This window comes from Cryptomeria japonica, chromosome 6 (assembly GCF_030272615.1).
Source record: "Cryptomeria japonica chromosome 6, Sugi_1.0, whole genome shotgun sequence".
Classification (NCBI taxonomy): domain Eukaryota; kingdom Viridiplantae; phylum Streptophyta; class Pinopsida; order Cupressales; family Cupressaceae; genus Cryptomeria; species Cryptomeria japonica.
The window spans coordinates 418,518,966-418,546,409 of record NC_081410.1 but is presented as its reverse complement, the minus strand read 5'-3'; the positions used below and the strand labels follow the sequence as shown (position 1 = coordinate 418,546,409).

At 33.3% G+C, this 27,444-nt stretch overlaps 1 protein-coding gene across 1 annotated transcript; it reads left to right on the top strand.

The window, feature by feature from the left end:
• The first annotated feature begins 4,532 nt into the window (after positions 1–4,532).
• On the top strand, positions 4,533–8,779 carry LOC131039004 (protein NRT1/ PTR FAMILY 6.2). The gene is made up of 5 exons (XM_057971641.2): positions 4,533–5,296; positions 5,848–5,965; positions 6,053–6,270; positions 6,411–6,967; positions 7,745–8,779. Exons 1-5 carry the CDS (start codon positions 5,294–5,296, stop codon positions 8,664–8,666), a joined length of 1,818 nt encoding a protein of 605 aa, XP_057827624.2. The 5' UTR covers positions 4,533–5,293; the 3' UTR covers positions 8,667–8,779.
• Positions 8,780–27,444: the final 18,665 nt, after the last annotated feature.

The window sequence follows — 27,444 nt, the reverse complement described above, 5'->3', positions numbered from 1 at the left end:
TTTTTTAACTGGATATATGTATGCAATTTATTTTTATTTTAATATAAAATCCACTATATTATTGATCAAAAAAAATTTGAGGGACCCTCAACTATACTACTAATCTTTATACACAATTCCATAAAATTTCAATTGATCAAACTCACAAAATTTCAATTTCTACACTTTTCTAATATTCTTAAAAACACATGAAATTCATTCAACCTCCATAAATAGAGTCCATGGATTAATTTTGCCAAAAATGAGCTAAGTCTAATTCTAAATTCTAAAAGTATCCATTTCCTTCAAATAAAATAAAGACTAAATTTAAAACTAAAAATAATTCTACAATTTGTCCAAGCATATGGAGGTAACAAAAAATTCTACATCAAATGTACATTATTTTTTTCACAATATTATAAATTAAATTTATAATTAAAATCATCAAAATGTTTCTATTGGCAAATTTAAAATGAACAGACAAGTAGATACTTCCACATCTAACAAATAAACTTTCAAGAAAACACTCTTAATCCTCTCTAGGCTTCCCAAATCCTTTCTCAATTTAAAATGACAAGCTAGGGTTTCGAGAAAATATACTCTTTTCTATTTAGTTCATATTAGAAGTGGGAATGCTAATTATGCATTCATATGTTTAATTAGTTGCCAGTAAATGTATCAGTGAGATGCTAAAATAAAATTGGTTTGATCAAATTTTCATATGAGAGGGAGGAAAACTAATGCATTCATATGTTTAATTAGTTGTCAATAAATGAACCAATAACATGCTAAATAAAAATGGTTTGATCTATTTTTCTAATGTATATTTTTTCATCTTTTTAAAAATACCAAAAGTAATTTACCTATCATTCTATTGGATAATAATTATGAGGAATAGGTGTTGTCATCCTTTACAGAGGATTTATAGGGTGGGTCATTGGAACCCTCCTCCTCTTGGTGTTTTGAAAATTAATACTGATGGATCTTCTAGGGGTAATCCTAGGTATGTTGGTATTGGAGGAGTGGGGCATGATAGTTTTGGGCAAGTCCAGTTTCTGTTTTCCATCTACAAATGTTTTTACATGAATAACTATATGGAGACTCTTGTTATTTTTGTTGCGGTGGAGTGTTGTTGTTCTCTTTGTTGGCAACAACTTGTTGTTGAATCTGACTCTTAGGTAGTGGTGACTTTGTTTAATTAGTAGCACTTTGATGGGGTTAGTTGGCAGTTACAGCTGGTTTCGACTGATTTTTTTGTTTTGTAACTCTTTTGAGTTAGTCACTTTTAGTCATATTCCCAGATAATGGAATGGGGTGGTTGATTGTCTTGCCAAATAAGATTTTGTCTTTATGGAGGGTTGGTCTATTGAGAATAGGGGACAAGTTTCTCTGGAGTTGTCTCACATGTTGGATCAACTGGTGGATCAGGACAAGTCTTTGTAGTTTTCTCTTTGTTGAGCAGTTTGCCCTCTTTTGATGTATTTCTCTTTCTGCTTTGAATAAATTTTTAACTTTTATTGTCAATTATGAATAAAAAAAAAAATTGTAAACCACAAGAGGTTGCAAAGATGAAGGTCACAAGGGGGACCTCCTCCCCATTCAACATATTCAACTTAGAATTCAAGTCAACATACAAGCCAAAAGATGAATCAAATTGAGGAAGGTATGAAGAAAATAATGGAGAATAGTGTTGTTGTGATGAAAGTTTCTACGGTCAATATGAATGCTCTGGTTTCCAGGATGGAGAGAATTCATAATGAGAAGAATGTTGTGGATCTAGAAAATGAAGCTTGGGCCTCGAGCTCAAAGATGACTCCTCGCACTACTAGAAGAACTAGACAAAGCACTAAACTGGTGGGAGAGTCTCTTCCATAGGACCTGTTGGACCTTAAGGAAGCTGCCAAGGCTATGTTGTTGCTTGAGAAGGAGGCCTCCCATGCCTTAGATATTTTTAAGTAGGTGGTCTATGTTTACTGTTGTTGCTAGCATCTCGTTGGCCTTTTGTTGGTCTTTCTGTGGTTGTTGGGTTGTATTGCTTATGGATTGCAGCCAATTTTGTTTCTTAGACCTAGGTTCTTTTATGATACTCTAATGCTTTATCTTTAACTCTTTGATGTAAGGGGTTTCGAGTCCCCTCAAAACTTATTTTTACTTAATTAAAAACATAGAAGCCACATATATATAGCGATTCGAATGTGGAATTCCAACATGAGAACATTATGAACTTGTCATTTGAGCATAACCCCATTTATATTATGAATAGTATTATTAGTGTGATGTAAGAAATGGAATAATCCAAAACCTTAAAAATAAACAACATTTTTTTATTTTTTACATAATAATCTTTTTCCTGTTTACATTTGTCACTTCAAATTTTTTTATAAAAGGAGAATATCTTTGCAACACAAAATATTTAAATTGACCCTTTAACTTATTATAACAAGTCATTTATCTTTTAATAAATCGGATTTACTCTCACATCACACTCATTCAAATCATCTTTCCTTGTTTAACAAGTCACAACTTACTCTTAAATCAATCAATCAAATTTCGATACATACATACACACTTTTATTTTTTCATAAATTGAAAATTGGTAGTTTCAATCATTTTATAATCTATCAAATAAAATTCAAATGATGATTTCAATATTTCAAATGCATTTTAATTATTTATTAAGTTCTTGCTTAATTTTCACACTCAAGACAATTAGTTATATATATAAATAAATTAATGCACAAGAAACATATATTATTAATTAGTCTTCCATAGACAAGGACCTTGAATTACATATGATTTGGATATAGGTTTTATTAGTATGTCACAAATGACATCATTTACACCAAACAAGTAAGATGGGCTACACAATCAAATAAACCTAAATCGCATATAATATAAGTTTTACCAGTATCACACAATTCATGTCATTTATACTAGATGAATAAGATGGTGTACATAATCAAACAAACCCTTGAACTTGTCTCCCTTATTAACCGCTATTGAGATTTTACATGTGCTCATACACTCAAATGCAATCATTATGTATATTTTTTATAACAAATGAAACATAAAGTATGGTCAACCAACACCATACAATTCATATTTTGATAGTAGAATATCAATTATTATATCATAAGTAATCTATTTATTGATAAAGTCCTAAAAATATATTACAACAATCATTAATAAGATACCAAATAAAAATAGACATCATAGAATAAGCTAATGAAGACAATAATGAATAGATCAAGTCATAGACTATTTACCAACTTCTATATGAAAGACGTCATCTTATATGAATCGATATATAAAAGATATCCTAATGACTATAAACTCAAAATATTAAAAAATAACCATTTCAATAATATATCAACCTAAAAAATAATATAATGTTCATTTTGTTTGTTTAGTATTTAAATTTTGTATTCATAGACTTCAATTCCATGATCAAGTCAGAAAGCAAACGCGATCCTACTTGAACATAATCCTCAAAAGTCTTCGTAATTATTAGCCATCAACATAAAAAATAATATAATGTTCATTTTGTTTGTTTAGTATTTAAATTTTGTATTCATAGGCTTCAATTCCATGACCAAGTTGGAAAGCAAACAGGATCTTACTTGGACATAATCCTCAAAAGTCTTCAAAATTATTAGCCATCAATTATTGGTACAATAATGGTTCTTTTCCCTGTTGAGTGGGCCTTAATGATATAATACTTTCTTCTTCATAGGTATAGGTTCAAACTTAAGAGGATCATTTAAATCTATATAAATGTTAACTTTTTAGATTTTTAGAATTAATAATAAAATGTGACCCTTATTAACTTAAAACTAAAGGGTATATTATAATATGTAATTTCTTAAAGATATAGATATAAAGATATTTATATTCAATTGTAGTAGTTTGAAAATTATATGTTGATTTTAGTTTGTAGTTCTAACTTTTTTAACATGTATATTAATTTTTAGATACGAGTTGTAACAAAAAATCCTGAATACTAAACAAAAAAAGTTATGACTCGTTGCAAAATGTTAACTCTGTAATGATGCAAATGAATATAGAATAAAAATATAATCATATGATATCAATAATAATATAATATAATAATATAGTAATAATCTAGTCTTAATAGATTTTCTACTTTGATCAAGAGTTTAATAGAAATATAATAATATAATAATAATAATAATTTGATACTAAAAGTTTTTTTCTTTTGTAAAAAGTAATAAAAATATAAAAATAAGAATATATTAAAACATAATAATATAGTTGTATTTTAATAATAATTTTATATCAATTACATATAATAATAAAAAATTAAATAAAATAATGAACAAATATGATATCTTTAAGAATATTTTATTTTATTTTAAATATGCCAATAATATGAAACAACTACTAAAATGACAAATGTAATCTATAGTTTGGGCATTACATGCTTTGTTTCCTTAAAAAAAAAGATCCAAGTTCACGTAGTTTCGATCCTTTTCGACTCGACCCATTGTCTCATTATTTTTAAATAAACCAGATTTTGTTTCATTATTTGGGAGTGATGATTCAAAATAGAGTGGAAAGTAAAAACTGTAACTGGCGGGTTTTCTGAGAAACCAGTGAATAACCTGACAACAACTTTACTAGCAAAGCACAAAAGGCTTGGCACGAGGAAACATGATTTATGGAGTGTTCAGTTTTGGGTAGCCAAAAGGATTTTGCCATGTCATTTTCCTTTTGCTCTCAGACAGCATTTGTAGGGCCTGTCCAACATTAGTCTATTACATTCTTACTGGAAGCCATTCTTCTGGTATGACCCATTTTGGCCTTGAAAATCACATTACCTTCTTTTTGTTCAGTATGAATGACACTGGAGAGTGACAAGTTGAGAGAGATAAGCCACAATACCCATTTGAAACTTATCTTCCCTAGAGCATATTAGTGTAGATCTTGAGGATATATTGATTTGAAACAGAGGAGCCCCACGGGGTAACATTCAAAACCTACCCTTCCACTATAGATCCATCTAGGAGATGGGCTCCTTTAGGATCAGATGATCATCACAATGGTCAACATCAGTTTACAGTGATTTGTATGAAATCTGTAGGAATTGGAGATACCACTACCGCCCATATTTGCATATAAAGGATCTCATGAGGGGCAGAGCAAACACAAAGTTGAGACTGAGAGTACTCCTCTTGTGAATCATATCAGTGCCCAAGTAGGGATAACTGATAAGTTTTTCTCTTTGAGAGTAAGGAAAGTCAAGTGAAAGGAAACAGACTACAGAGAGAACCAGTCTGTTCATGTTCATGTCCTAATGGTACATAGTAATCATCCTTGCCTATCATCTTTTTCAGAATACTGAACAGGCTAAAGTGTCCATGTGCATTGCTGTTTGCATCTAGATCATTTCTATGTCCATGTTGAATCTCTTCTGGGTCTAGTTGAAAGCAAATGTGATTTAGGACTCTTTTGTGTTTTAATTGATATGGAATTTAGGTTTTAGATGCACAACAGATTCCTATACTATAATTATATTAACCCTGAGAAATGGATGGTGATCTCAAGTTCTCAAGAGTTGAAATAGTACATGAACTTTATTTGCACTTTTTGATATCTAAGACCAGCTTATTTTTCCATTTTTTCTGTAGCACCACCTTGTTGGACCTTCCTTGCTTTTGTTTCATCTGAGAGGCCTTACTTTTTCACATACAAACCCCACTTACTGAAAAGCAAATACATGTACTCCTGATTTGATGCAAACTTAATACAGAGTTGCCAAAGCAAGGCTCCACAAGCATATTAGTATTACATGTCAACACTGTTTGCAGACTATTATAGCAGTTAACGATTTTGTTATTTTTATAACAGGCCCATCATGGAGAGTTGAATTCATGCACAGGAGGAAAAGTCCAAGTAGTTGATTATAAGGGCAATCCTGTAGACAAGACCAAAACTGGGGGATGGCTACGTGCACTTTTGATACTAGGTATATAAGATTTAATCTCACTGGTAAAGTTTAGCCCTGATGTGTTGGAAAATTGTTTAGAATATGACTAATCCAGAGGCCTTGCAGGAATTGAGCTATGTGAGCGGTTGACAACTTTGAGCATAGCAGTAAACTTGGTAACATATTTGGTGAATACCATGCATCTTCCTAGCCCACAATCTGCAAATATAGTGACAAACTTCCTAGGGACTTCCTTCATTCTGTGCCTTTTTGGAGGTTTTCTAGCTGATTCCTTCTTGGGAAGATACTTGACCATTGCTATTTTTGCAACAGTTCAAGCTTTGGTAGGCTCCTACTCGACTACAAAAACATCATAAATTGCTGAGGAGTCTCTTACATTCATACCCACTCTCTAAAATGCAAGAGAATTGCACTTATTCGGAAGCTAAGGCACAAGGTGCTATTTTATGTATTTTTTTTTCAGGGAATTGGTGTTCTGACAATCTCCACTACACTGCCACAACTGAGTCCTCCTCCATGCATTCACAATCAGGATTGTCAAGCCGCAGATGGTGCGCAGCTTGCTGTTCTCTATGTAGCTCTGTATCTCATTGCATTGGGTACTGGAGGTCTGAAATCCAGTGTCTCTGGCTTTGGAGTTGATCAGTTTGATGAAAATGATGAAAAAGAGAGGAGTCATATGGATTACTTCTTTAACAGATTCTTCTTCTGCATTAGTTTAGGATCTCTGCTTGCTGTGACAGTGCTTGTGTATATCCAAGACAATGTGGGAAGGAGCTGGGGGTATGGCATATGTGCATCCTGCATGCTGCTGGCCATCATCATTTTCTTAGGAGGAACAAGGAAGTATAGATTCAAGAAGACCACTTCAGGAAGCCCACTGGTTCAAATTGCTCAAGTGTTTGTAGCAGCTTCGAGAAACAGGAAACTGAAATTGCCTGCAGATGACAGCCACTTGTATGATGATGCTGGTCCAACATCTCCATCCCACAGGAGGACACCCCATACACATCAGTTCAGGTGAGCGCTACTTCTGTTACTTTGGATAGATAGTATAATAGAAACTAGTTTACATGACTGTCAAAATGATTGAACTGCAAGAGTGTGAAAAATACACTAGATTCTACCCATGTACAGCACTGTTTCAAATATTATCCAGGGAAATGAAAAATCAATTAATGGACAACCCACAACTCCTTATATGCGGGAAAATATAATCTTTGACAGGTAGGCCATGAATGTATTCCACATCTAACAGTGAATATGTTTTAAAATTAAATTTTATACATTGAGCTGAATCAAGATATGGTTTAGATTTTTTTTATTTTTTATTTTTGTAGTGTTGGGTAAACACTTTTGACATGGAGTTATGAACCGGGGACCTCATCCTCATATGTGCTAAGGCTCAAACCTGCGAGCACATAGGATCAACAAAGACACAAGCTTGCGATTACAATAGCCCAGCAGGTGTTTGAACCTTGGTGATTAAATCTAGCCGATTTCCTCCTAGAACAACGACAATACCACCACTTAACACACTATGAAAAGAACCCCAAGATATGGATCAGATAAACTGTAACAAAACTCTTAATAATTTTTATGATCCCTTGGCTTTCCTTTTGCCCTCTTATATTTTTGTGTTGGAGATTTTACTTTATTTCGTTAGTGTTTTACTCTGTCCATTAGCCCGCATTACCATAGAGTTGAGGCTTCTAGAGCACATACTTAAATAACCATTGATCTGATCAAAATGTTCTTGTTGTTTTCTGATGCATTTGCCTTGGTGAAACAATGCAGATTTCTAGACAGAGCCGCCATAGTAGACTTATCAATGGAGGAAGCATCCTATTCGAGTCCGTGGAGGCTGTGCCCAGTGAGAAGAGTAGAAGAGGTGAAGACAATAATCAGAATGCTGCCAATATGGGCAACCACAATAATGTTCTGGACCACCTATGCTCAGATGGTTACTTTCTCAGTAGAACAAGCTTCCACCATGAAGAGAAACATGGGCAAAAACTTCGAGATCCCTGGAGGCTCCTTGACAGTATTCTTTGTGGGTGCAATCCTACTCACACTGGCTTTCTATGACCGCCTAATCATGCCCCTGGCGAGGGGTTGGACAGGCAAACAAGGAGGTTTCACAACACTCCAGAAAATAGGATTTGGCTTGGCCTTATCAGCTTTAGCAATGGCTGCTGCAGCACTTACTGAGATGAAGCGTCTCGATGAAGTGAAACATCACCATCTATGGGACAAGCCAAAATCCACAATTCCCATGAGTGTATTTTACCTTATTCCACAGTTTTTTCTGGTTGGTGCAGGAGAAGCCTTTGTCTATACAGGGCAATTGGATTTCTTCATCAGGGAATCCCCTGATGGTATGAAGACAATGAGCACTGGTCTGTTCTTGACCACTTTAGCCCTTGGGTTCTTCCTCAGCAGCCTTCTGGTGTCTATTGTTAATCATGTGACCATGACTCACTCTAAACAGGGCTGGCTCTCTGACAATTTGAACAGGGGAAGGCTAGATAATTTCTACTGGTTGGTTGCCCTAATGAGTCTACTCAACTTGGTTGCATACTTGATATTTGCAAACAGGTATACTTACAAGGAAACAAGGAACAGCACACAAGGAAAACCATCTACTGACAATGGTGAGGGGTTGCAGTTGGCAAAGTCCACTTCAGCTGAAAAGGAGTGTGTAGAGGGAAGTATCTAGTACATCTTTGAATGACAAAACATAGAGAAAAAATTCAAGATGTAGAGAGACTAGATTTCCACAGTCTATTGTGATTCCTATCTTTTGTTTATGTGATTCTTATCTTTTGTTTATGGATTCAGTTGTGTAGAATTTTTTTTCATCAACTGATCACACTTCATAATCCATTATCAGAATGTATAATCTATGTAAATTATTCAAGACTGAAATCTATTTCTGTGTGATAATAATTCATCTCCATGTACTCCCAATTCCATGGCCCACCACGACATGGGGGCTGCAAGTATGAATTTTTCGGACTCTGTATAAATCAATCCCTTTTTGTAAAAGAAGTCCTTGTTTGATAGAGAACTAGAGTCTTTCCCATAAATCTAGCCATCCATTGATTCCTTTCAGACTATTGAAATTTGATGGTCTTTTCAATAGTATTTTTGTGATCTGGAAAGGTAGTTTTTCAAAGAATTAGTTATGCATTAATTTATTGTATATGTAATTTATATATATTGTGTACGAGAAATTGGGTTGTACATCAGTGCCTATCCAATCATGGATCATCTTTTCAAAGTTCTTTAAAAGAAATTGAACTTTGTGCTAGTATGCATTCAATTATATAATATTTTCAAACTCCTTAATGTAATTTTTATTTGGAAACTATTCAAGTCGGAAACTACTGAAGTGGACTCGTGTTAAAAGAAGTATTTAGTTTTAAGTTCAAACCTAAGGGATAAAGAATGCAAAGTTTGGATGATTACAAATATATTAGAAAACTTGGTCTTTCAACATGTGTCTTTGCCTATTTCATTAAAGAGTGGGATATGGGATGGTTTGTTTTACTCATATGTATATAAATTTAAAAAATAAATAAAAATAAAAGTGGCATATGAAGTATTATGTGTAAATGATGTTCAATTCACATTCAATATGCAAGTTATATTCTATTAACTTAATCTTGTTGTATATATTATTGACTTAATGTATGAATCTGACTAACTTCTTGTCTATGGTAGGTGAGAGGAGCATTTTATATTTTCTATGTCCTATCTCACGAATGCCACTTAATATAAGTATATAACAAATGGGGCACGGTCAGGCAATGCCTTGATCAGTCATGACCGATCAAGACATTACTTGATCGTGCCTCTTTGTTTGTACTAAACAAATGCATGTTCAACGTAAATGCCAATCGGTGTGGGAGGAGTATTACAACCGATGTCTATCGGTGTTCACTTAATGCTAACAACCGATAGTTATCGGTGTTTTAGCCTTAACAACCGATAACTATCGGTGCAGACTAACACCCAATAACTATCGGTGACCTTTGTTATATTGCCACCCGATATCATATGCATCCCGATATATTATATGCAACCCGATATATATTAATCGGTGTTTTCATTAATCATTTAGCTATCATTATTTATGTTAATCGATATACATCTAAATACAAGATTTATTAGATCGATGAACATAAACAAAATACATAGTATGATTATCAATAGGTTGTTTATATGCAAATGTAGAATGGCTATCAAAGAGGAAGTAATTGCTTGAAGGTTTTATCATAGTTATCGATATGATAAATGATTGAATGAGAGACTTCATTTATCTCTCATTCAATCATTTATCTTACCAAAGCTATCATGCATTAACACTCCCTCTTAGCTAGGTAAGATGAATGTAGACAATATATTCAAGCATCACAATTCAGTTGATAGTAATCATTTTAGACATTCATGGGAATCATACCACTAATCATTTGGTATGAAGTATCACCTAAACACGTGATACTGAAGTCCATCACATCAATCTTGTGATTGATAGGATATCACTTAAGCATGTGATATCAGTATTGCTTAAACATGCAATACTTAAGGATAATCATATGAGAAAGATTTAAATTCTCATCTTAGAAAATCATATCACCTAATCAAATGATATGAAGTATCACCTAAACACGTGATACAAATGTCCATCACGTCAATCTTGTGATGATAGGATATCACCTAAGCATGTGATATCAGTATTGCCTAAACATGCAATACTTAAGGATAATCATATGAGAAAGATTTAAATTCTCATCTTATCCAAGTTGTGGTATGTGCACAAAACACTTTATACAAATGTTTTAGCACAACACAATCATGGTACACCCATGACACACCAGAGATCCAACATGATAACTGGTTTGGACATTATAAGATCGTCACCTTACAATGTCTGCATACAAGTGTTCATTATCTTGAGAGATCGTCACCTCTTAGATATGAACACAGGGGATAAAATCCAAAATGTCCTTTCATGACAAAGAAGTTTACACATTAAACATCTTATTGATATGCAAATACATATTACAAAGCAAATTACCTTTCTATCATACCTGAACCTTTTCTGAAGTGATCAACCTTCACTCTGGAAAGAGGTTTGGTCAGAATATCTGTAGCTTGATCTCCAAGGGAAAACCCTCCTACTCGAGGGAGAAAAACCCAGCATAACGTGTCTTCTTTATATATCAGATATGTCTAGCAATAATGCAAGATACAGGCCCAATATATGTTGCTTCACTCCTTGAAGCAAATTTCACAAGAACAAATATGATTGGCCTTCTTCATAGGATCGATCTGCTCTAACTAATATTATATGCAACCCAATATATATTAATCGGTGTTTTCATTAATCATTTAGTTATCATTATTTATGTTAACCGATATACATATAAATACAAGATTTATTAGATCGATGAACATAAACAAAATACATAGTATGATTATCAATAGGTTGTTTATATGCAAATGTAGAATGGCTATCAAAGAGGAATTAATTGCTTGAAGGTTTTATCATAGTTATCGATATGATAAATGATTGAATGAGAGACTTCATTTATCTCTCATTCAATCATTTTTCTTACCGAAGCTATCATGCATTAACATTATCGGGTTTGATTATTTCATGACACCTAATATACATAAAAAGAAGTAGGAGGTCAAGTCTCTCGGGTGACTTCAGCTAAGTTAGGATGAGTATATGGTTGATCTTCAAATTAAATGAAGTTCTTTAAGAATTATAAATTTCTTTCTAGTCATTTAGAAGTTGATATAATCTATTAGAATTAGAATTTAGGTTTTCTTTTGTATATTTATTATTGAGCTATTAATTTTTTTAATGATTAGAATTTTCTTTAGGTTTCTTACCATCATTTAGGTGTAATTCATTTTCTCTAACAATCTCTCTTATCTCACACTTTGGTGTTCAAGACTTCTAGATTGGCTCTTATATTTATTTTTCATAAACCAAGACTTGAACATAAGACCCCTCTATATGCATTTTCACATTCCCTATCACATCGTAACCCTCTTTTATGACTAGAGTTTTTGGCAAGCTCTTTATTATAATTCTATAGATCAATTTTACTATACTACACATGAGGTGCTTGATTCAACCTATATAATGGCTATCAATTGACACAACGTAGATTTTTTGTCTTGTTCTTTGAATCTTTTGAGTCGCTTCATATAAACTTTCATTAAAATACTCATTTTGATGTGCATTTTTCACATTTATTTGGTGGAAACATCATCTAAAATGTGCCACAAGAACACAAGTTTGAAATGTATCATTATTAACAGAAGATGGATTTAAGAAGATATCATTGGACTCATTCTCACACCTTTCAAGTTTATCTTCATCCTTTTGTAGAGTGATGACTTCAAAAAGTTTCAATAGGTTGTGTTGAGAATAATTTTTAATGGTTCATCAAGAGCACATTTTTTCTTATGTACATCATTTGAATTGTAAGTTGAACAACTAGACACTATGCTTGAGATTTTATAAATTATATTCAATGAATCCAAAAAAGATACATTGTACATTATTTTTATCAAACTTCTTGAACTTTTTTGAAATAACAACATTTAAATTGTACAAACCCAAAATATCAGAAGTGACTAGCACCCAATTCCGTTATTGACCATACTACTTCAAAAAACAATACTACTCAAATATTTTGTTGGTACTTGATTAAATAAAGACATAATTGCATTCAACTTCATCACAATAGAATGTATCCATCTCACTTCCTTTCAAAATATATGTTATCATCCTCTATCTAATTCAATTATTTCTTGAAATTTGTCTTTGTATACCTTACTGTAGAGAAAAAAAAGTGAAAATCCTTTGATATGTCACATCCCCCACGCTAGGTACTTCCATGGAGGATGACTGTGAGGAAGACTAAATAAAATAATCTAAAAAGTCATTCAAAAGAGATGAGGACAGGGGTACACAAATATACGGTGAATATATAGGCGGCTTGGCGTGACCTGCAACGTCGTAGTTGGAGGAATGGCACCCCTCTTTGAAAGCTCTTTTCTGCTGGAGTGTGGAGGTCCATCAAGCATAAAGTATAGGGGAATTTCTTTTGATGCGAGTGGCTTCAATTCATACAAGCGTCACCTGTGTTTGCCAGAGCAATAAATGAAAGGGGGGTGGTGTCCATTCAAGGGAGAACACGCTAAAATCATGGGAAAACAGCAATCGATGAAAATGGAAATGGATATTTTGGTAGGTTATCTATTTTTGGATCTATAGATGGTTTATAGTAATGAGACTATTCTCTATTTTATGTTGGAGACGTTTAATTGTACTATAAATGAGGTGTGCCTATCCTGCTTTTTGTAGGATTTGAACATGTGACTTCTTTTTTAAGAGTACGAATTCTCCATTATTAGGTAATGGTTCCTTGGATTCAAGTCTCGATATGGCGTTTTATGATTGTATTGTTAGTTCTCCATTTGGAATTAAGGGTGGACACCGTTTTATTTTGTTGTATCAAGTCACATTTGGGTGATTATTTGGTGTTTGTTTTTATTAAGATAAGTTGATAAAAGGGTCTCAGCCCCTCACATTGAGATAGAGATCATCAAAAACAGCAAGAGTAAACAAAGGTAGAATACATTGCAAGAGTAGCTTGTTGCGCACAGGTTGTCTAGATGAAACACTGAAGGATATCAAGGTTGAGTATGAGCATCCCATTTTCATATTTTGTGAGAATACAAGTGCAATAGACATTTCAAAAAATCTGCCCATGCACTCCAAGACTAAGCATATTCCAATCAAATACCATTTCTTAAGAGAGCGGGTGGTTGATTAGCAAGTGAAGTTGGAGTACAGTGCTACAAAGGAACAAATTGGGGACATCTTCACAAAGCCTCTTCCAAAAGAAACTTTTGAGTATCTAAGGGAGAAATTGGGAGTGATATCACTCTCATCTATTCATTAAGTTCTTCAAGGGAAGTGAAATTGGGAGTGATATCATTCTCATCTATTCATTAAATTCTTCGAGGGAAGCGAAATTGGGAGTGATATGACTCTCATCTATTCATTAAGTTCTTCAAGGGAAGCATGTGTTCAGGGGAAGCTATTCATTGTCTTATCTTTTCGCCCCGAAAAGCCTCAAAGGGGGAGGAGTAGAGTAAGGGGGAGCATTCAATTAGGGAGAGAAGTTTGATTATGTCGCATTCAAGACTACTTCTTTGCAAGGTTGTCATCAATGACAAAGGAGGAGATTGTTGGAAATTGTTGTCATTGATGTTAAAGGCACTTAGATGTTTGATGGTGAAGCTTAATATTAGATGAGAAGAGAATAATAAATGCAACAATAGTTAAAGGCAACAATAAATAAATAAGCAACATCATTTTATTAAAGGCACCCAAGACACATGGCCCACTTGTTTTGGAGTTTAAAAACATGTAAAATAATTAAAATGTGTTTTTTTAAGAGAGTCAACCCATGTTCCTTCTTGTTGGTTGACCCTTGGATATTTTAGTGACAAAATAAATTAATGTAATATTCTTTAGGGGTCTAACAAGAAGGGCCAACCTCCATGACTTGAGAACCCAATTAGGCAAGTAAAAATAAATAAATAAATAAATATTACTGGTTGGAGCCAACCCCTCCTAGTTTTGGTGCTCATCTTTTGAGTAGAAGTTTAAATAAATTCAATGTTGTTTAGACTTACCTCTTTGGAGAGGTGTATCTTTTGGGTGAAGAGGTGCATGTGTTGGTATAAATCGACTAGGAAGAAGATTTGAAGGTTTCAAGCTAGCTTAGCATTGAACATAGAAATCATAGGGAATTTGAAGATGCATTGTTAGGATGTGCAAGTGAGGAAATGCTTAATTGTCGTTTGTAGTTGAGATGAATAGTTTACTCACATTGGTATTACACTTCAAAAACAACGGATGAATTGCATCAATTGAAAAAGTGTTTTAATAATAGTTTTAATGATTAGTCAAATAAAGATCATTATTGATAAATTTTTAATTTATGTTCTAATTATCAATAAATTGCATAAAAAATGACAAAATTTTATAAAATGTCTCAAAAAAATTAAATATATTGTAATAAAATAAAATAGAATAATCTATCTTCTAATCTTTTTTAACATTATGTTTTCAAAAAAATTGAAAACATTTTAACAAAAATTAAATAAAAAAAAACTATTATGATCCTTCAACAAATATATATTTTCTAGTGACATTAAACTATTTTTGTAGTGCATGCAAATTATGTCCCAAAAATATATTGGCTACAAATATTATCTTCAATTTTTATAGATTAAGATTGTTTAAAAAGACATTTAGAAAAAAACAGAATTATACACCTATTTATAAAATAGATCCTTTAAAATTAGACTATTTGATAGATAATTTTTTATTTTAAAGTTGTGAAAATATTTATTTATTATTTATTCTGAATTTTCCCTTCTTTTAATTTAGAAAGTAATATTTATTGAAGAGCATAATAATGATTCTAATGATTTTAATATATAAAGATAAAGGTAATAGGTATTGCAACTAATAAAATCAATAATTATTGTCCAACTTAAAGATTTAATAAATTTTACTATCAATAAAATGTGTATTATTTTATTAATTATGTTATTTGAATACATGTTCTTTCAATTCTAATAATTTGTTGTATTGTTTGAATATGTACTTGTTTGGCTTTTATAACTTATTGTATAGGAGTACAAATTGATAGTCTTTTTTTAATTGTAAAAATGCATATATTAATGAAAAATGAATAATACAATAGAATGTCTCTTCAAGATAAGAATCTTGAATGTAGAAAATAAAGATTAAGAACAGTTGCAACAAGACATTGTAAACATGAAGGCTTTGCTACGGCCAACTTCTCCATGTCTTTGCCTGCTTATGCCTCTGTTGTTTTTTTATCTACGGTCTCCCCCAACTTGACTCTGTCTGCCTCTCCCAGCGTTTCCCGCTCCCTGTCCAAGGGCAAAGGAAAAACCCTTGTTAAACGCAAACGTATTGTCTTTGATGACAATTTGTCCTCTGAGGATGCTGAGAATGGCAATCCTTCCTCTAATTCTGAGGTTAAAAGGAGATCCTCCAGATTGGCTTCCAAAAGCTTGCACAAAAAGAAGACCCCTGTGATCGAAAATATTGACCTGAAGGAGGACCCCATTGAGGACAAGGAGGGAGAGGACCCTAAAACCACTATGGGGGGGCCCAATGAGGATGTTGCGGATGTGGATATGATTAGGGACCCAATGGTTCTGAACATTGTTGGTGTCGCTACCACAGGCAATTCTGAGATGCAAGCCCAGGAGTCTGTTGATGTTAAGGATAGCGCCCCTATGAACATGGGAATTGTGGGAGTCATGGGTGAGGAAAATTCTGATACCAAAGCCCTAGACTCTGGTAACTTGGACTCGGATTTAAAGATGGCAGAATAGGTGATGAACTCTCTTCCCCTGATGGGCTTGGGCGATGATATTGATTGTTCCCCTGCTGAAGATGTGGCCAAGGTGATAAATAAGACTATAGATGACATGGTTGTTGTGAACCCTCAGGGTGTCCCTACTCTAGAGCAAATGGAGTATCACGGGAGTATCACCAGTAGAGATCCAGAGGTAGCTCAGTAGCTATCAAACTCTTAGAACACATCACAATACACAACCGTAATACAAAATATCCACCATTAGATTTGTAACCTAATGATAAATGGTCAAGATTTACAATGATAAACTAAAAGGTTGAGACCCCCGCCCCTTTGCAACCCCTCGTGCTCATTTATTAACAGTAACCTTTTGTTTTTGCAAGTTTGAGACACCATTTTCCTTACAATCATTTGAATTTATTTAGTTGCCAATCCTCACTTGATTCACCTTTGAGATCTCATTAGTCATGATCGTGCTCACAAGCAATTCCATTATCAAATAATGTAACCACATCAATAGTTGATTAAATAAAATTAGTATTATCCCTCATCTTATACTCCATATATCCAAATTTACTCCAAAATTAGATCATTTTATCTTATTTATCAATCACCTATAATTTAGTAAACACGACTTACCTACTAAATTTCATAATCAAATTTTAAGACCTATAAATACAAGACAATCAATGTGAAATACATGAATCAAATGTTAGAAGATTAGAAGATCTCATGTAAGTTTCATAATAAATTAGGACTAATAATATTATTATGCATAAGGAGTGTGACTAAGGTTACAATAATATGTGTTTGCATATTGTACTAAATTAGGTGCATCATACAAACCTTAATAATGATACATAATTAACAACATGGTGTGTTTAGTCAAAGAGTCATCCATAAAGTTCACTTAGGAGGTTAATATTACCATTTAAGTATACTAGATGTAGTACCCTTACTCGTTTGAACTGATATTTTGTTCTTGTTATTCTCAGTGGATACATTATCATTTGTTATTTAGAATTATATAAAATTGTTACATGTTTTATCTGATTATGAGACATATGATTTATTTGCAGTATTTATGTATTTATGTTTTATGGCATTATATGGTTCATTGCTATGTGCTGACGCTTTACTTCATCTATGCACTGTGTGTTGTGTATCTGCGAGTGTATGGGATGCATGGGGATGATTTTCCTTCACTCATCTCAGTGAGACAGGGAACGTCGCGAATCTCCTTCATCGGTGTGTAAGTTGAAATTTCTATATATGTATATATGCATGTGTGGTCGGTGATGCAGGATGTTGCAGGTACAAGTATCGAGTAGGTACAGGGTATCGTCTCCACCTGGCTACACAGGTCTGAGCGTGCCTTATATTTTCTGATGGAAGTGAAGGAGATAGTAGTTGACCCTATTTTTAGTCAGTTACACTCGGGTGAGTGCCTTCAGTTAGTCGTTCTGTCATTTGGTTTGGTCTTCATATTTTATTGTTTGATCTTTATAAAGGTCGCATGATGCTTGCTCAGTTTGCGTGTCCAGTATTCCCAATTTTTGTATGTCATTGGTTATTGTTACGTTTATTACATCTATAAGAGTAAAGAGTAGTTTTGGTAATTGGAGGAAAAAGAATCAAGTGATCTAGTGACTTAATATTGTTTATAAAGGACGAGTTAATATCTTGGTATGAGTTGATATGAATTTTATCAACTTGTTAACTCGATAGTTGCAATTCGATCATTTGAATATATGTAAGGACATAATATACTCGGAAGGCAATAGTCACTTATAAGTAGTTATTGGAGTTAAGATAAGGTGATCGTATTATCAATAGTTGATATCGCCCATCGGGTTATTGTGTTTTTGGATTATGCATGAATAAAGTTAGGAATTATAAATATATTATATTTAATAAGCTTTTCGAACGAGTTATATATATATATATATATATAATTCGATTGTTCGAATATAAATCCATATGAAAAAAAAAAAAAAAAGTCATTAGTTATAAGCATTTGAAATTAAAGTATATATTTATATATTTAAAAGTAAATTTGCTATGAAGATTAATGTTTAAATATTAAAATGAAGGTTATTAATTAATTATTAAAACATAATAATGAAATTATATTAATGCAAACAAATAAATCAGAGTCGACTTTATAGAAGGTGGCGGGGGTTAAAGTTCGTAGTTTGGTCCACGGTGGTCGATGGTAATATCGACCACCCCCCTTAATATAGGGAGGGGTCGGTATTACCACCGACTACCCTCCTCCTTCACATACCACGTACTCCCTCTTCCGCCGTTATCACTGCAGTCAACGAGCAATAAGAGGTATCCTCCATTAAAACACAGCAGTCAGCGGGTAATGAATGACACCTCTCGCAGTTCAAAACGATAAACAAACACTTCTCCACGTCCGAACTCTTCCACGAGCTGCAATCCATTTTCTTCAATTGCAGATTGGCCGGTTTAGGAGGAGAATAGACTGGCACGTAAGGTGGAGACTGAAACATAAACATTAGTTGGCTCAAGACCTGGCAGATTGAACACACAAGTCGTTGTTTGCAAACACATAAGTGTTTGAAGTAGTGAACCAATCTCTCCACCCAGCCAATAGTTGTTATAACCAAAATCAAGGAGCGCAAAAGACTATAGTTAACCGGAGATGGACTCCTCACGTGGAGGAACAAGAAGAGTTAGAGGTAAAAGAGTTTTAGTCAATAACTATTACTAAGCCCTAGATTTAGGAGGAGCGATGAGTAAATTTTTAGTATAAATAGGGGTGTGAGTAGAGAGGAAAAGGGGAGAAGTCATTTTTGGCATCCAAGGAAGGACGGTGGATTGTAGAAAGAAGATTAGAGTTAGAGAGGATAGTGTTTTTATAGTAAGAGAGTTGTTTAGAGAAAATAGGGTTTTGATAGTATCAAGAGAGTTGTTTGTTTGGTTTTGATAGGGTTGGAAAGTATTGGTGGAAAGGATCGCAAGCAAGGCGCATTTATCGGCAAAAGGGCGTTAAGGTCTTGCACATTGATCAACATTTCAATAGGTCAGGAATTTCTTAGTTTATGATCATCAATATTTACAATCTCTGTTATATGTCATGTTTATTGTTTTGCTTATGAAATGGTTATCGTTATGTTTTATTTATCATTAGGGATTGTTAAATAAAATCATATAATAGAAAGTGTGATTACGTTATGACTATAGAAGTGGAATAGTGTTTGAGTTCAAATTTCACACTTGTTATTATATGGAAGAAATGTATGGTTGCGTTCAAAACCTAGTTATTAAGATTTATTAGACGTAGCTCTAGGAGAGTCTGGAGGTAATAGTTTACTATTGATACGTTACAGAGATGGTGCGAGTCAAACAGACAGCTCGTAAATCCGTAGTAGGTTATGCTCACTACTTAAAAGTCAAGAAAGATTTGTTGACTCCTATCAAGCCTATTGTGGAGGACAACCCAACTCCTGAAGAGAACCCAGCCCCTGGAGAGAACAAAGAAATAGATAAAGGTCCTACTCAGAGTCCAGCTAAAGAAGTTACTGTTGGAAAAGGGAAAGAACCTAAACTAGAGTGCTCGCCAGAAAAGCCGATAGTTATAAGTTCTGACTCGTCGGAGGGGTATACCCCCTTAAGTGATAATGAGTCTGTGGGGTACTTTCCCCGGAGTGAAAGCAAACCTGAAGGATATACTCCTTTAGATCATGTAGAGTCTGACGAGTGCACTTCTCCGTATTTTCCAGAAGAATGATGTAACACTCCAGTGTAAAATAAATAAAGAAATAAAAAAATAAAGACATTATCCTATGTAGAAATGTATTATGTCTTATTATAAGACTTCCTTGATGAAATAAATATATCTATTTTAACCTTCATCTATTGTATAAATGGAAATCATTAAGGTGGCGTACCTATAGTAGTTAACAAGAGTAATTGAACTCTTAAACTTGTCAATAAGTGTAAAATTCTGTGTTATACCGACCATATTGTTCTCCGTGTCTTCACAACGTATATTTGTATTGCAAGTTAATTTTTGATAGGTGTTGGTACGTAAGATTACCTTGTTTTATATGGTGGTCGCAACTAAGTACATTAAGTCATGCTGCCAGTATGTCTTGTGTGCTGTGTCTTGGCCAGTTATTTAGATGTATAACCTTAAGGAAATGAGCCACTGTGAGTTGTTCGTAATGGTCAACCTTAGGTTAGTAATTATGTATCTTTCATTCGAGGTAGGACAAGATTGGGAATGGCTGTCTGTGTCGCCATAGAGTTCTGTAGATAGAACTAACCCGTAGTGTCCTAAGAGAGAGAGTGGCTTTCGAGCGGGGGCCATGCCCAAAGTGGTAACAGGATAACCCGTTGGAAGTTGGTTAAGAAAGTGAAAATCTAATAAATGACTAGGGAAGGGTACAATAAAAGTTAAATAAAACAATGTGCCTCGCACATAGGTGAGTGCTAGTACAGGACTCATAATGTAGCGAGAAGGCCTGGAATGGCAAACTTGCCACCTTGTCTTCGAGAGAGGATTGGTAAGGTCCGCATGAGTCTTAGTTGGAATCGGAGGTTCGGGAGAGGTTACCAAGATAACCCAGGATGGGGGCCGAGACCTATGGAGGTTGTACCATGGTATCCACCGTAAGACATGCGATGACACTTTCTCCTTAGAGTCACTAGTGTTTTGTGAGTTGGGTCACATGTTTGTAAGTGGAATCTTGTAGTCCTTTCATTCTTGATTCATTTTGCTTGCTTGAGGGTTATCTACTATCTCCAGCACGGTGGGGTGGTTCCCTTTCGGAATCACATGGTCGGGTGGTAGTGTCACTTCCCATCGGATGTTCTGGTACGTATCTTCAGGCGAGGAAGGACTTCGCTGATGTTCTTGGATCGTGATTCATGTACCGACTCTTGTTCCTATCCATTATCCAGTTGAAAACTAGAGGTTTTGAAAAGAAACTTTATGTAACTTTCATTTTGTAACATTTTAGCTCATGATGTAATTTCTTCTTTGAAAACGTGTATTTTCGAATATTGAAAGCAAAGTAATATTGTAATGTATGCTATTTCAATTACTTAATTCTTTTGTATATATTATATGATTGCTTTAAGTATTTTAGATTCTTTCATTGTGGAAATTTTATCTTAAATATTTAATTTACGAAGTAATATTCGTTGGTAACCCTTAGGAAATTCAGGTGTTAGACTTCCGCTATATATTTGGTGTGCTAAGGTTTAAATTCATGCACTTAATTTTATTTTATTTTTTAAATTATTTCACCCTTAGTTGCATAGATTATGATGTTTTCCTTTAGGGTTCCTGACGGGGCATTACACTAGAACAAGGTGACAAAGTTTATCAATAGGCATAACTAGCTTGGAGAGACGCTATATAGGAATCACAAATAATTTTGGGCCTTACAATGTAGTGTTTAACTATGAAGGACATTTGAAGGTTTTATACTATCTTAGCATAGAATATTAAAATTGTATGAGATTTGAACATCTATTGCTAGAATGTGCAAGTGAGGAAATGCATAATCAACATGTATAGTTAAGATGCATAGTTTACTCACATGGTATCACACTTCATAAACTATAGAATGAAGTGCATCATTTGGAAAATTATTTTGATAATTAACCATCTTATGCTCAATAGTTGGAGTTTTGTCATAAAGGAAACTCATCATACAATCCTAAGATTGTATTTTATCATAATCCTTTCAATTACATGGATGTTCATTTTGTACTAAGCTAAATGCCAAAAAAAATTCTCTATATGCATATGAAAATAACTTTGATCAATAATCAATTTATTATTCACACTTTTTTTGGCTATAATTTTCACTTATGAATGTATATAATATTAATGTCCTATTTTATTTTTTTATTTTGATGGCTTTGTATACCCTTCAATGTAGTCTTAAAATAAGCATAATTATCATTTGATTATTTAATAAAACATGGATTTTTTTCAAAGTGTGAGATTTTTCTCCTAAAAGGGTTTCCCACATATATAAGACATTGTGTTAGCATAATTATTATATTTTAATTATAATTAATTTATATTTACTTCACATAACTTTGATACAATTTTTTAAAACTCTATTATTTATGATAGAACTTAATTTTAACAATTAGCCTTAGTCATCATATTCTATAACATCTTCAATCTATTTTAAGTCTTAATAAATTATAAATATTGAATTTAAATTCTCAATTAAGCAATAATATGAATATTGAAGTTAAAAATAATATGTTATCATATTATTTAATTTATCACGTGATACTACATTTAAGAAAGCTACAACTACTAAGAAACCATGTATTAACATGCAACTAAACTAGATCTACTTACTAAAAATCCTACTTTCAACAAAGTTAGCACTAGGATCATTTGAGTTTACTTAGTTATTAGTCATCACTTGATTCACCTTAGAGATATCACTAGTCATGATCACACGCACAAAATAATTTTATTATTAAATAATGCAACCACTATTGAACACACCATGGGATTGAGAGGGGGGATGAATCAGTCTAGACCTCTAAATACTTTACTTTTGATTTATCAAACCTTAAACAACAATTAACTTATTACTACACATAAAAGCACACAACACAACAACACATGAACACCAGATTTACGTGGAAAACCCTAAATAGGGAAGAACCACGGTGAGAATTACACTCACAATATGAATAATTGATTACAATGTTTAGGCTCAAGGCCAAGGAGCTCACTGCCCCTAAAGGACTTGCAAGACTAAGGTGCACAACCTTAGTGCAAGATACGAAAGGTTGCACAAATTGCCAAAAGGAAAACACCTTCTTCTAGCAGGTGTAGAGGATTAATGAAGTAAAATTAGAAAGATCTCCTAATCATGAAATTGTCCTTGATCCATTGTGTCAAGTGACCAATATCATGGCAAACACATATGACTTCAAACACTGTCTCAAATCTCTTCAAAAATTGTCTTTCGCACTTGTGTTATACCAAATATTCTTGTGCATCATTCGCACCCACTTCACACCAATTCACATGCATCCCATACTCAACTCATACATCCACACTCATATATATACAAGATAATTCATTAAAATCTTAGTTGAGGGTCAGCCACATATAGAGTAAACAGTATTACGTAAATTCGGCCACCTGGATCTATAACATTTGTTGTGGTCCACTCTAGGAGTTCAAGGGGACCCAAACACATCTCAACACATCCTTTCCAAATGATTCCAATGAACTGCACAGACTGACACATCCTCCAAAGTCAGCATCAAATGAAACATGTAGGTAAACAATATACACACCAACCAGTCGGCCCAAAAACATCCTCCAATGCACAAAACTCAATGCAGATTTACACATTCCATGGTAAGACCCATATCAACATCCAAACTCAACCACCAAAACATATCCAAAGCAAAGAGACATCATCGAGATAGAATGCGCCATCTCAATCAACTGAAAACCAAACTAGCTAACAACACTGAACTTGAAACAACATAACTTCACTTGCCAATCAAACCATCACTTCAAAACTAAACTAGAACATTGCACAAACCAAATGAACATGTACTCCAATCCGAAACATTGAAAACCCACATATTAGAGAATTGCCCAGCATTTTTCAAACCAATTCTGATAAACACCCCATTGGCAGAAACAACAACTTACTCAACCATCTGAGCAATAGAGGACATGTAAAATTGATAGCACAACGTACACATATCATAAACATTATATCTATAAATTCACTTCATAATCTTCTCATACTGGAGGAATGCAAAGCATTCTTCCACTAGGACATTAAAAGCTCTTTCTTGCATAAATATTGTTTCTTGCATATTGAAACTTCCACTACACCAACATTTTGAAAACACCTCATACTAACTTAATATCACTACCAAACCACACAACAACATTAGAACATTCATTTGCGAACCATCTACGACACATAGTGACATCAATGACAACACAACATAGTGACTCAATTTTCCAACAACCACATCAACAATTGATTAGGAAAACACTACCACAAATCTTCATCATCTACTCCATATACAAATTAACTCCAGCTATTAGACCATTTTAATTCAATCACTCAAAATTTACTAATCAAGCCTTACATATTAAGTTTCATACTCAATTTTAAGATCTAATAATACAAGAGAACCAATGTGAGATCCACGGATGAAATGTTATAAGGTTAGAAAATATTATGTAGGTTCCATAATCAACTAGGACTCACAATATTGTTATGCTTAAGGAGTGTGATAAGGTTACAACAATGTGTGGTCTCACATCATAACAAATTGAGTTGAATCATTCAAACCCTATTAATGATGCACAATTAAAAACATGACATGTTTCAATTAAAGAGTCATTTTTAGAGTTCACTTAGGAGGTTAATATTATCCAAAGTACACTACAATTAGGGTAACAAGGTTCATTAAAAGGTCCAACTAGCTAACAACATAAGAGTTAACTAGTAGGAAAAGGCACTACAAGAATCGCAAATAGTGATGGGTCTTAGTCTTCAACTAGGAAGAAGATTTGAAGGTTTCAAGCTATCTTAGCATTGAACATAGAAATCATAGGGGATTTGAAGATGCATTGTTAGAATGTGCAAGTGAGGAAATGCATAATTGCCATTTGTAGTTGAGATGAATAGTTTACTCACATTGGTATTACACTTCAAAAACAACGGGATGAATTGCATCAATTGAAAAAGTGTTTAAATAATCGACCAGCTTACCCTTAATAGTGGGAGTTTCATTGTAAAGGAAATTCATCATGCAACCCCAAGATTGTCCATGAATATTCACAGTGTTTAAGCTAAATGCTAATAATTTTTCTTTATATGTATATGAAAACAAAAATTAATAATCAAATTATAATTCAGTTTTTTTATTATTATAGTTAATTATATATATATATATATATATATATATATATGATTGATTTTGATGGATTTCTAATATGACCTAACCTTAATTATAATTTAATTTTTTTATACAAAAAAAAACTTAATAAAAAGTAATAACCAATTCAATACAATGACATTTTTTAATTATCTAAATGTTTATCTAATCAATTAATAAAATATTTTTTTTAAATTAAATTAAATATCTTTATCATTTAAAAAAATTCAAAGTCTCTTATTATTATTTTAAAATGTCAAATCTCTTATTATTGCTTATGATTGTAACTCTCTTTAAAAAAAAAAAAATCATACAGTTTTAACATAGTTGGCAACTAAAGATCACATATTTAAAAAATAATATGTTCCTCTAAATTTTCTTGTATGTGGATAATATGATGTGAAACCTTGAAATCAAGGTAAGCCTAGGTTTTGAAGAACAAAGGGAAAATGTTTGCAAGGGGCATGGCAAAGAAAAAAGGAGTCTTGTATTTATTCGTGATTTGAATTATTAGAGTGGAGAATTCTAGCCAAATGGTGGGCTATTAGTAGGAAGCATTGTCATATATTATTTTGTCAATCTTATAATAGTAGTAGTGTTCCAATTCCGTGGGAAGGAGTAAATCATGGTTTTCAATTAATTTCTAATTTTTAAAAGATACAAATTTATTCCTATGAAATTTCTATGCAAGTGAACAATATTTCTCTTCCTCCTCGGTTCTCTTTTGATCAAATCAATGAAATCCACGGTTCACCGATTGAAGATCTGATATCAGCCTTTGCTGCACTCAATATCGGTGATGGATTTTTGTCGAGATTATAAGGATTGGAGAAGTAATCCTTGTCTCTCACCCCGGGTTCAAGGACCAGTTCGTCATTGGTGGTTATGGGCTCTTAGTGTTTGCAGCATATGGAGATGTAATTTTGAAGATCTATTTTGGATTGGGGCCTTCCGATTCAACCCATTCAGTCATTGAAGTACCGGTATGGGAGTCATTTTGTATTTCAGCTCTGTATAACCCGTTTTGTGAGCACTCCACTAAATTGATAAATTAGTTTGCATACCGGTTCTTCTCGATATAACATATCCCGATATTTAAAGCTCCAATAACATAACCGGTTTTTTGTTGACTTTTTCCTCTGTGGTCTGGTACTCCAATCTGCTAACTGGTATCATCAGTGTTCCAGTTTCACATCTTCACTAGTAGCAGGTGCTAGTTTTGTCTGGTATCTGGTATCAGTTTTGGTGGTGGTGATTATGTTGTACCGGTAAAGGAGTCTCTACGGTAACCGGTTTCAGTTTTGGTGGCAGTGATAATTTTGTACTGGTATTATAGTTCCGGAATAATTCAACCGGTTGCGTTCCTCTCTCTGTGCTTTACAAATATTTGAATATACTCTCTGGTCATTGGTGATGGCAGGTCTACAATGCTCAAGTATCCCCACACAACTTTATCAAGATCATTGATAACCGGTTGTTGAGGTCGATCCTAGGATTTCTCTTAGTTTATCCCGTTCCACTATTCTCATATGTGGCCTTTATGAGGTTTGCAGGGGCTCCTTATAGCTTCGTTTTTTCTTTCTCCATTGTATCTAAGCAAGGATATAGGGTTTTCTTCCTGGTTCTTTCCCTATTGGGCTCTTGAATCAGTTTTCTTATATATATAGCTTGTCACTTTCGCCAAAAAAAAAAGAAGTAATAACCAATTCAATACAATGACATTTTTTAATTATCTAAATGTTTATCTAATCAATTAATAAAACATTTTTTTTAAAATTAAATCAAATATCTTTATCATTTAAAAAATTTCAAAGTCTCTTATTATTATTTTAAAATGTCAAATCTCTTATTATTGCTTATGATTGTAAAAAAAAACATACAGTTTTAACATAGTTGGCAACTAAAGATCACATATTTAAAAAATAATATTTTCCTCTAGATTTTCTTGTATGTGGATGATATGATGTGAAACCTTGAAATCAAGGTAAGCCTAGGCTCTGTTCCAATTCCGTGGGAAAGTGTAAATCAAGGTTTTCAATTAATTTTCAATTTTTAAAACATACAAATTTAAGATATGTACTATAAAGTTTTAATGATTAGTCA